Source organism: Sorex araneus, chromosome 6, assembly GCF_027595985.1.
Source record: "Sorex araneus isolate mSorAra2 chromosome 6, mSorAra2.pri, whole genome shotgun sequence".
NCBI classification, from domain to species: domain Eukaryota; kingdom Metazoa; phylum Chordata; class Mammalia; order Eulipotyphla; family Soricidae; genus Sorex; species Sorex araneus.
Genome location: NC_073307.1, coordinates 97,390,772 through 97,402,567, shown reverse-complemented (window position 1 = coordinate 97,402,567; position 11,796 = coordinate 97,390,772). Strand labels below are relative to the sequence as shown.

Here is an 11,796-nt window from a genome sequence, read left to right as displayed (position 1 = left end):
GTGCTCGCTTCGGCAGCACATATACTAAAATTGGAACGATACAGAGAAGATTAGCATGGCCCCTGCGCAAGGATGACACGCAAATTCGTGAAGCATTCATATTTTTAAACTATTAATTAAAAAAAAATAAAGTTTTCATAGTTGCTTCAGTCTTGCAATGAGGTACAAAACTCAAAAAAAAAAAAATACTAAGATAGGGGGCTGGAGCGATAGCACATCGGGTAGGGCGTTTGCCTTGCACACGGCCGACCCAGGTTTGATTCCCAGCATCCCATATGGTCCCCTGAGCACGGCCAGGGGTAATTCCTGAGTGCAAAGCCAGGAGTGACCACTGTGCATTGCCAAGTGTGACCCCCCCCAAAAAAAAAAGCTAAGGTAAAGTTTGCGTTTTTCACATTTAAAAATACACACCAGATAAAGTTTGTTTTTCACATTTAAAAATACACACCCCCGAGTCTGAACCAGATGGTATCCCATCATTTTATTTGGGGGGCCCAGTCAGTATCCCACCTGGCTGAAAAGGAGCCCTCACAGGCAGAAACAGTCGCACAAGCAAGCAAGTGACCCACAGGACCACCGAAACCCTAGGCAGACCTGACCTTCGTCGGGAGTGAGGATTCTCTTTCTCTCTTTCTTCTCTCCCTTTCGCTCTCTCTCCCGCCCCCTCCCTCTCTTTCCCACCCTCAGGATTGGGTCCACAGAAGCTCAAGCTAAAAGTTTCCATACTCACCGGTGGCCAGGCCCAGGGAGAGGGACCCTCCGAGCGGGCCAGCGGGGAGAAGGGGCTCCATCCCAGAGGGCAGAGGGGGGTCAAGGCGGACAGCCGCACAGGGTCATCTCTCGGGCAGTCCGGCCACTTGAGCAGAGGGCTGGCACAGGGCGGCCCCGCAAAGCTGGGGACGGGAACTGAAGTGTGGGCGGACTCCTGGGGCGCTCGGACACCTCAGCGCACGGGACTGGCTCATGCGGAGGCTTGGTCCTGAGGTGACCAAGCTCCCCCGGGCTCTGCTGCTGAAGGAAGACGAGGACAGCACCCACCGCAGTGGGGATGATGGAGAGTGGACGAGCACGTGCTAGCTGGTGTACGGCCTGTCAGGTCACATCTCGGGCCTGTCAGCACCAGCCGAGCTCTATGGTGGTGACATTGGCAAACAGGAAACACATAATCCATGGCTCTGGGTTGGAAGATGTGAAACGGAGTTTTGCTCTCGTGATTGTTCAGCTCAACCAGGAGGTGACAGCATTCTCGGAGACAATGTTTTTTTGCAGGGTGGGGCCACACCCAGCCATGCTCAGGGTTACTCCTGGCTCTGAGCTCAGGAATTACTCCTGGCGGTGCTCGGTGGACCATATGGGATGCCAGGGATCAAACCTGGGTCAGCAGCATGTGAGGCAAATGCCCTCCCCACTGTACTATGCTCCGGCCCCTGAAACTTGACTTTTTTTTTTTTTTTTTTTTTGCTTTTTGGATCACACCCGGTGATGCACAGGGGTTACTACTGGCTCTGCACTCAGGAGCCACCCCTGGCGGTGCTCAGGGGACCATATGGGATGCTGGGAATCGAACCCGGGTCGGCCACGTGCAAGCCTGGAAAGAAAACGCCCTACCTGCTGTGCTATTTATTGCTCCAGCCCCGAAACTTGACATTTTAATGTCTAATCCTCCCAGGCAAAACTGATTCTGCAGCTGATCACCTAAACTCAGTGGTGTGTGTGTGTGTGTGTGTGCAACACGTCAGAAAACACATTTTTCTGTCTCTGTTCACACAATAGAAGTTTACCAGACATCCACTTGCATCTGTGAGGCGTGTGGAGGCCCATGAGGAGAGGCAGCCTCTCTCTCTCACAGGGCCTCACGGGGCAGAAGGAGGAGCGCACAGTCCTGACGGAACTGGTGCCGGGCTTCATTGAGAACACAACACACGGTCAGCACGAGGGAAAAAATGCTTACAGGGGGCTTGGGGAGACGCTTCTCAGAAGAACTTCTGGCTGGTGGGGCTGGAGTGATAGCACAGCGGGTAGGGCGTTTGCCTTGCAAGCGGCCGACCCAGGTTCGATTCCCAGCATCCCATATGGTCCCCTGAGCAACGCCAGGGGTGATTCCTGAGTGCAAAGCCAGGAGTAACCCCTGTGCATCGCCAGGTGTGACCCAAAAAAGCAAAAAAAAAAAAAAAAAAAGAACTTCTGGCTGGTTTGAAAGATAGGAGAGTTGGGCAGGGTTTGACTCCGTGGTAGAGTACCTGCCTCGTATGTGTGAGGCCCTGGGTTCTATCCCCTGTACCCCTCCCCCACACACACACACGCACGCACGCAACCAAATAATCCTACTTCTCCTTTAGTCCACCAAATCAGAAGCTGACCCTAAAGCCAAGCCTGGAAAGAAAGCACCTGCCTCAGAGACCGCCCCTTCGGAGACGGCAGCCACCCCCCTGCACAGGTTTTCCCGAGTACCTGAGTCCTCCTCATCAAGGAGCCACGTTTGCTTTATGACTCTTCACAGTTTACTGAGAACAAGCCTGGGGTACGGTGGAAGGAAGAACAGCCCGGCAGGCTGGGGGTGCGGGTTACTGATTCCCGGTGCCCTGGCGAGAAGGCGGGTCATCTCCTGCAGGCGGTGATTCAGACCTGGGGGCTGGGGCTCCACTTCTTTCCAAGGGGGGCCCATATGGCAGAGGTGGGGGCGCACGTGGCAGAGGTGGGGGCCCATGTGGCAGAGGTGGGGGCCCGTATGGCGGAGGTGGGGGCCCGTATGGCGGAAGTGGGGGCCCGTATGGCAGAGGCGGGGGCCCATGTGGCGGAGGTGGGGGCCCATGTGGCGGAGGTGGGGGCCCATTGGGTGAATATGGAGGCCTGTATGGCAGAGGTGGGGGCCCATATCTCGGAGGTGGGGGCCCGTATGGCGGAGGTGGGGGCCCATATGGCGGAAGTGCGGGCCTGTAGCTCTGGGGCGCGGGTCCGTATCCTGGTGGTGGGTGTCCGTAGGAATAAGCTGGGTCTACTAAGAAGAAAAAACATTTTTGTTTTTTATTTTTTTGTTTTTGAGCCACTTCTGTTTTTTTTTATTTTTGTTTTTGTTTTGCTTTTTGGGTCACACCTGGTGATGCACAGGGGGTTACTCCTGGCTCTGCACTCAGGAATTACTCCTGGCGGTGCTCAGGGGACCGTATGGGATGCTGGGGATTGAACCCGGGTCAGCTGCATGCAAGGCAAATGCCCTACCCGCTGTGCTATGGCTCCAGCCCCTTGAGCCACTTCCGGAGATACACTGCGGTTACTACAGGCTCCTTTACTACAGGTTCCACACTCAGGGATCACTCCTGGTGGCTCAGGGGACCATATGGGATGCTGGGGATGGAACCCAGGTTGGCCGAGTGCCAGGCAAGCGTCCTACCCACTGTACTATCTCTATGGTCCTGAAGGAAAAAAATTTTTTGCCAGTCATTTTTGTAGATGGTAACCAAGAACACGCAGGAAGGAGAAAATAATGTTGAAGCATTCAGCATTCAGACAAACATGAACGTGAGCTTTCAGTCACCCAGCTGAAGGCTTTATCGCTGCCTGTTGTGGAGGGATTAAAAGTATCATGAAAACAACCCAGTATTCATTATTTGTGCAAAGATATATATTTGCTTTTTGGGTCACACCTGGCTATGCACAGGGGTTACTCCTGGCTCTGCACTCAGGAATCGAACCCGGATCGGCTGCATGCAAGGCAAATGCCCTACCCGCTATGCTATTGCTCCAGCCCAAAGATATATATTCTTTACCTCTTAAAATTTGTTTTATGAAAAAAGTAAGACAAGCTCCGAAAGATGGAATCAGTCCAACTGCCCATCAGTGGATGATCAGATCAAGAAGTTGTACTCCGCAGACTTAATGGAATACTGTTTGGCTCTCATAAAAAGGTGAGTAACATGAATGGAACTTGAGGTGGCCATGTCAACTGAAGCAAATCAGGAAGTGAAAGGCAGTGGATGGCTGCTTTTCATATGTAGAATATAAATAGCAAAAGCAAGTCAACTGGCAAAACACCACAAAAATAAACCCCAGACAAAAAAAAAATTACTTAGACTTGCCCTTGTTTTATAATATTACAGGATCCTAGGGGATGGTGTTATATATCCACAGAAATTCCACCACCAATGTTCTTTCAGCATCCCACTATCATAAAGAGCCCTGTCTGGGGCAGGAGAGACAGCTCACAGGGCTGAGCACATGCATCGCATGCAGTCTGCCTGGCCTCGATCCCCGGGACTGCACGATCCCTGAGCACCGCCGTGGACAACCCCAAGCACAGAGCTGGGGGTAGCCCCTGAGCACTGCAGGTATGACCCAAACTGCCTCCCCCCAAATAAAACAAATCACAAAAAAAAAGCCCAAATGATCCCTCTACCCTTTCTTCCCACCACATCTCTTCCCTACAATTTGGGGGGGGGGGAAGGACCACACCCTGAGGGGCTCATACTCCTGCCTCTGCACTCAGAGGGTACTCCTGCGGGTGCTCAGGGAACCATACATGATGCTAGGGGCTGAGTGGGGGTGGCTGGAGGCAGGGAAAACACCTTAATCCCCTCTGTTATCTCTTAAACCCTTCTACAAATTTTGGGTTTTGGGGTAACAACCTGCAGTGTTCAAAGGCTATTCCTGGCTTGGTGCTCAGGGGACCATATGTGGTGCCAAGGATTTGAACAGAAGTTGGTCAAATGCAAGGGAAGTACCTGACTGTCTCTTTGACCTCACCTTCCAAGATTTCTTCTTTCTGTTTTGTTTGTTTGTGGTTTTGGGCCACACTGGGTGTTGCTCAGGGCTTACTCCTGGCTCTGCACTCAGGAATCACTGGTGGTGCTGGGGGACCATATGGGATGCCAGGGATCAAACCCGGGTCGGCTGCATGCAAGGCAAATGCCCTACCCACTGTACTCTCTAGCGCTGCCTTCTACAATTCTTACCTAGATCATTTTACTTGGCATCATAAAATGTATTTATTGTGAATTGTATTTCAGAAATTAAAAGCTGTTCCCTGTTTTCTATGAGTCACGCTACTAATTTCTACTTAATTTCCCTGCCGGAGAAGCTACCATTTCCAATTAATATTGCTAATACTATTATTATAAATTACCTATTAACGACTTGATAAACAATGAATTGTACCTATTTCCTTAACGATATCCTCAATGTACGTTTTGTTTGTTTTTGAGCCATATCCAGTGGTGTTCAGGGTTTTCTCCTGGCGCTAAACTCAGGGATCACTCTTGACAGTGTTCAAGGCACATACAGGATGTCAAGGATTGACCCTGGGTCAATCACACGCAAGGCAAACGCCCTCGCCGCTGTACTATCTCTCCACCTCCCAACGTAAAGTTTCACACTGTGAATAAATAACTGAGCCCAGGTAGATAGGTAAGTGTAAAGTTGTTCTGTGAACTAGGCAGAGAGCTCTCAGAACTGGACTAGGTGCTCTGCATGCAGAAACCCATGCCTGATCCCTGGTACTACATGTCCCGCCAACCACCTCAAGCACTGAGCTGAGAGTGGTCCCTAAGCACCACTTAGGTGTGGCCCAAGAACCAATCAATCAAAAAGCAAAAGGAAACTGAGAGAATAATTTCATTTACAGTAACCTAAAAAAGTACCTAGGGAAATAAAAAGTGCTCAAGTCTTTCACCTTTGTAGGCAGAAAGTTCACTACAAGGTGAAAGGTTTCAGCACTGTAAACTGTTAAATATGAGTCATTTAAAGACCTGAGCCAATAGAATTTCCAAGTTTATAGATTAGAAGACAACAGTGAGTGAAAACAGCAATCCCGGGGGGCTGAAAAGGTAGTGTAGTGGGGAGAGCGCTGATTGCACATGGCCAACCTGGGTTTGATCCCCGATATCCCACATGGTCCCCTGAGCACCTCCCCAGAGTAATTCCTGAGTGTAGAGTCGGGAGTAACCCCTGAACATTGCCGGGTGTGGCCCCCAAACAAAACTCCAGCAATTCTCCTTGTTGAAAACTGATTGGGGAGACATGTATTTAAGGTTTATTCTTTCTGCTTTTCCCCCCCGAAGAGTTGCAAGTAAAGTTTCAGCCATGTAAATCAAGAGCCCCTGGCTGATTTTCCCGGCTGTCCGCCAGACATTACCTGCAGAGGACGGGTCCTGCGGGAGTGTCCTGCATGTCTGCTCAACAATCACGTACAATCCTGGATGGCCGATCCAGTAATGGACCATCCTCAGTGGGGTTCCTCTGGCAGCTGAGAAGTCAAAGTGGATACCAGTGTGACTCCCGAATCCCACTGTCAGATGACAGCTGCTATCCACCAACTCAGAGAAGTCGCCATCACCGAACACGCGTTCACCAGGACTTCAGCTAATACAGCGGCACAGCCCTGTCCACAGCTGTGTGCTACTTGAGGCCCACGCAGCTTATTTACTTGGCTTCTTCAGGACCGGGCAGAGCTTAAATCTACAACAGGTATCAGAAAAGAACTCTAGGGAACAATTCCCTCAAGTTGGCCGGATGCACAGTGTGAAACGGGAAAGCACCTGCCAACCTTTCTCTCTCTTCACCCCTCTTTACAGGGAACCTGTGACAACATTAGGTGGGTAATAATCCAGGGTAATCGCCTCATCTCGAAATCCTTGCAAAGAATAATTAGTAATTACAGGCAAAGTTAAACTTAAAAGGGGTCTGCAAGGACTCTCACCGATTGACTGGCTTTTATAGAAACACTAATATCTTCTCTCTTAAAACTCGGATAAATTGGAGGACATTTGTTTCATTATTTTTTACAGTTATCTATGAACCTTTTTTTTTGGGGGGAGTCATGCCTAGCAATGCTCGGGGGTTACTCCTGGCTCTGCACTCAGGAATCACTCCTGGTGGTGCTCAAGGAACCATATGGGATGCCGGGGATTGAACCTGGATCGGCCGCATGCAAGGCAAAGCCCCTACCCACTGTGCTATCACTCCAGCCCCTATTCTCTTGAATCTAACGTCCTCCTTACTCCTTACCCCCTTCTAATATCTGATTGGTGGCCCTCAGGACACTCCCCTAGAGTAATGCTTGTGTTCACCCGTATGTTTGCTTGTTTCTTCTATGGCTCTCACTGGGCTGTGAGTTTGACAAAGGCAGCGGTGGACACTTTGATGAGTTAACACAATGATGAGTTCATTCTAAAGGCCTCACTGACACCTACTTTGTGAGCCCTAATGCTCCCTGGGGAGACCCCGAAACTGGGATATAATCAGAAAGCCGAGAATTACCACCCACTGGACCACATTTCTCTGAGTGGCCTAAATCCTTTCCAAGAGATTGTCCAACTCCTGGGACTCTCACCCTAGCGTGGCAGGCCAAAAAAAATCTGATGAGAATAATATTATTATTCCATATTTGGCAGTGCCCGGAAGACCCCAAGGTGCCAAGGACCCAGTCTGAGGCGCCTATATGCAAATCACCCCTTCCAGCCCCGTGCACCATCCCCCAGGCCCGAAAAGCAGCTCTTAACAACGAGAGGATCCTTGGTGCTATCTGACGCTCGCCCCATGATCTGAAGGGTAAGGCATGTGCCCCTGACAGCGGTGAGGCCAAACGTACGAGGGAAGAGACCCCAAGTGCCCCGGCCTGGGTGCCCACAGCTCTACTCCCTCTGAATGCCAGGACCCTGTGCCATACCCCTCGGACTTCAACTCTTCACGGCTTCTGCTTGGGCCACGAAGACCTGGACTTCCAGTTTGGCACGCGATTACCAGAGTGGTAGAAGCATTTCTCATGCCTCTACTTCCTCTCCTGGGCCCTTCCGCCATCTGTCTTTGCCAGTGTTTCACTGCAACCTCACTCAACACCTAGCGCAGACTTCAGCCGTCACACTCGTTTTCAGTCCACATCCCCCATGTGTGTCTGCAGCAGCCGACACAGATGACTGCCCGGTAGTGGTCCGAGCCTCCTCCTCTGACTCCGGGGACCATAAACCCACTTGGCTCCCCTCCTGCCCCAGAGCCAGCTCCTCCTCCGCCTGCATTGCTGGGTCCCTACTCCAAACCCCTTAGGTAGAGAGGCCCTCGGAAACGCCATCCGTAATTCACTGCACGAACCCATCCCTCCCGTGCTCCGCAGAGGAGCTGCGTGATGGAGATGATAAATCAGTCTCCAGAGCACTTCATTTTAGGAGCTCCGAGCTGCACTGGCCTCTCCCACCCCTCTGGTGCCAGGGTTAAAAGTGTGAGCTCACGAGAATCTATCTGTAGAGAATCTCAAGAGAATCATTCGCTTATATGCTACTTCTGCCAAAAGCATGACCTGAATATAATCATGAGGAAATAAACTAAGATTGGGGCTGGAGCAATAGCACAGCGGGTAGGGCGTTTGCCTTGCACGCGGCCGACCCGGGTTCAAATCCCAGCATCCCATATGGTCCCCCGAGCACCGCCAGGAGTGATTCCTGAGTGCATGAGCCAGGAGGAACCCCTGTGCATCGCCGGGTGTGACCCAAAAAAACAAAAAAAATAAATAGTAAATAAATAAACTAAGATTAAGGGAAATACTACAAAACAATAGACCCATAAGTGATTCTTGTTTGGGGCCACACGTAGCTGTGCTCAGTTTACCCTTGGCTCTGTGCTCAGGGATCAGTCCTGGGTAGTGCCCTGGGGACCTAAGTGTGCCGAGGATTTGAATTAGGGTCAGTCTGATGCAAAGCAAGTGCCTTAACATCTGCACTTTCTGGCTTTCAAAAAAAAAATTTTTTTTTAAGGGCTGAGTCCAGATAACAGGAGGTTAAAGAAATAAGCAAGGCCTGGGCATTGTTGGGTGTAGCCCCCACCCCCACCCCCAGAAAACTTCAAATTCCAGCTTTATCACTTGCTAACAGAATAGTGCCAGGAAATTATAGAACTATCACAGACTCAGTTTCCCTCGTCATAAATTACAGATGATAGTACCACGTCGTAAGGTTTTCATGAAGATGAAACTGACACAGGTAAAAAGGATTTGGATGTGGGACTGGAGTGGTAGCACAGCGGGGAAGGCATTTGCCTTGCATGCGGCCGACCCGGGTTCAATTCCCAGCATCCCATAGGGTCCCCTGAGCACTGCCAGGAGTAACTCCTGAGTGCAGAGCCAGGAGTAACCCCTGAGCATTGCTGGGTGTGAACCTAAAAAAAAGCCAAAAAGAAAAAAGGACTTGGATGCTTCGGAGTTCGATGACTGTTAGGTAGAATGAGGATGGAGCCCACTTGGCCTCTGACCCTGGCTTCCAGCATCACGAGGCAGTCAATCTTTTTTTTTTTTCTTTTTGGGTCATACCCGGCAATGCACAGGGGTTCCTCCTGGCTCTGCACTCAGGAATTACTCCTGTCAGTGCTCAGGGGACCCTATGAGATGCTGGGAATTGAACCCGGGTTGGTCACACGCAAGGCAAACGCCCTCCCCGCTGTGCTATCGCTCCAGCCCCGCAGTCAGTCTTCTAAGTTAGGAACTTCACTGCGTTGTCAGCCCTTGGCCCATGCCTATGACACAGGCCGTAACATACGACAACAGATTGGCCAACTCCTCTATTAGTGTTCATTTCCACAAGATTGGCGCTGGAGGAGGAAGGCCAGAGGGAGAGAGGAACAAACCAGAGTGTAGCCAGAGGGCAGAGAGAGAGAGAGAGAGAGAGAGAGAGAGAGAGAGAGAGAGAGAGAGAGAGAGAGAGAGAGAGAGAGAGAGAGAGAGGACTACTTCGGGCTCCTCACGGGTCTGGGAGACCACCCAAACAGTGTCCCCCAGAGGGCATTGACATGACCGAGGCGGGCAGGAGCAGCTTCCTACCGCTGGGGGGCGCTATCTGTCAACCCACTTAAAGGAGCCGGATTCCTAGGGGAGCACTAAGTCATTTTGTTTCTGAAAAGCGGGTGGTAGGCCACAAGGGTTTGGGAACCCCGGCTGCAAATGGACGGAGGGTGGACTCAGTCACTCGGGTTTCTGGAAATTCCCACAACACTGCACGCTCCTTCCCATGGGGGAGGTGCCGAGTAGTCCGCCTCCCCCTCGCCTACTGTGTGGGCACGCAGTAAGCAGGCACAGAAAATACCTCTGAGACAGGCACCAGTATCAACTGGCTGACCACGGCGGGCAGAAAAATCTGGACAGGCTCACAGTCCTACTTCTATGCCACAGATCTCAAACGGCCAGAATACTTGCTGTCTTTGTTTGGGGGGCCACCCCCGCCCCCCAACCAGTAGGCTCTGGGCTTACTCCTGGCTCTGTGCTTGGGGATCAGTCCTGGGGATGCTCAGGGAACCATACACAGTGTCAGAGATTAAACCAAAGTCAGCGGCATGCAAGGCGATCGGGCAAACCGTTGCTGTATCTTTTCAGCAACCCCCCCCCCCACCACCTTGCACCACCCCCGCCAGGCTCCCATAGGTCTCGCTCACCGGCAGAGGAAGCCTTCATTAGCCACTGGGCAAATTCAATGGCACCTCCACTGGGGAAGGATAACTTGAAGGTAGCTTTGCCTTCCCAGCCACCTGGAGGAAAAACAGGCACACACTCACTGAGAAGCTGGCAGCGGGCCCCGGGGACACTCCCCAGAGAGGCCGGGCAGCTTCTGTGGGAGTAGAAACATGAGCTACATCTGAATGGCAAAGCGGGTATATACCTCGGAAACAGGCACTTACCGGGGCTGGAGCAATAGCACATCGGGGAGGGCATTTGCCTTGCACCCGGCCGAAGCGGATTCAATTCCCAGCATCCCATAGGGTCCCCCGAGCACCACCAGGAGTAATTCCTGAGTGCATGAGCCAGGAGTAACCCCTGCACATTGCCGGGTGTGATCCAAAAAGCAAAAAAAAAAAAAAAAATAGGCACTTACCATCCGGAGCTGCCTGGATCTCTCCTTGAATGTAGTTGGGGGAAAGGATCGGCTGTTCCAAAGTGCAGTTACTTATCAGATGAAACGGCATCATAAACGAATGCAGGGGGTCCGTGATGGAGTGGGAAGTCACGAAAATTACCTATGACAGGAAAGAAACTGGAGCAGTGGTGCAGTCTGTCCTGAGACGTCCAGGGGTGACTCCAAGGCCCAGGCCGTAGGGACTCCTGAGCTAACCATCCCCATGTTCTTCCACTGCTCAACATTTCCACTTCAAAATTCCACATTTAAATCCCACCCCACCCCCACGGAGGGCCCAAGTACAGCAGGTAGGACTCTCGCCTTGTATGGGGCCAACCCAGGTTCCTTCCCCGGCACCCCGGATGGCTCCTGGCGTGCAGCCAGGAGTGATCCCTGAGCACTGATCCCTGAGCACTGAGCCCGGAGAACCAGCCCTGAGCACCTCCAGCGGCAGCCTCCAAACAAACCGATTCTCCCCCCATTTCCAGGAAAGCGAATGTAGAGTTCGTCAGCTCGAAGCAGGAGTTACCCGGTGTGAAGTGAGATACAACGTGCCCTTCTTTGTACCATTAAAGAGCGGGGCTGTCTCCGGGTGTCTCGGGAAGGACAGGTCCACATTGTCTCTCTGCCTCAGGACGCTGCAGAGAAGGAAGGCAGAGAGCGGGCAAGTTAGGTGCCTCGGAGGACACATGGCCTGGGAAGGGCTTGCCAAGTCACTGGCCGCTGCTGCCATGCCCGCGACACTCCTGAGCTTGCTGCTGCCAACGCCACTGCGTCTCACTAAAATAGAGACGGGAATCACCTTCCTCCCCCACCACCCACGTACTCTCCTCCCTCCTCCCTCCTTTTTTTTTTTTTTTTTTGCTTATTGGGTCACACCCGGCGATGCACAGGGGTCACTCCTGGCTCTGCACTCAGGAATTACCCCTGGAGG

At 51.9% G+C, this 11,796-nt stretch overlaps 1 protein-coding gene and 1 non-coding gene across 2 annotated transcripts; one reads left to right on the top strand and one right to left on the bottom strand.

Annotated features, from left to right (window-relative positions):
• LOC129406177 (U6 spliceosomal RNA) lies at positions 1-107 on the top strand. The gene has a single exon (XR_008630840.1). It is a non-coding gene; the product is annotated as a U6 spliceosomal RNA (small nuclear RNA).
• Positions 108-2,564: 2,457 nt separating this feature from the next.
• Positions 2,565-11,595, bottom strand: WBP2NL (WBP2 N-terminal like). Its single transcript, XM_055143629.1, has 6 exons — positions 11,392-11,595; positions 10,842-10,983; positions 10,405-10,497; positions 6,184-6,238; positions 2,687-2,850; positions 2,565-2,605 (listed from the first exon to the last, which is right to left on the bottom strand). Exons 1-6 carry the CDS (start codon positions 11,593-11,595, stop codon positions 2,565-2,567), a joined length of 699 nt encoding a protein of 232 aa, XP_054999604.1.
• Between the last annotated feature and the right edge of the window lie 201 nt (positions 11,596-11,796).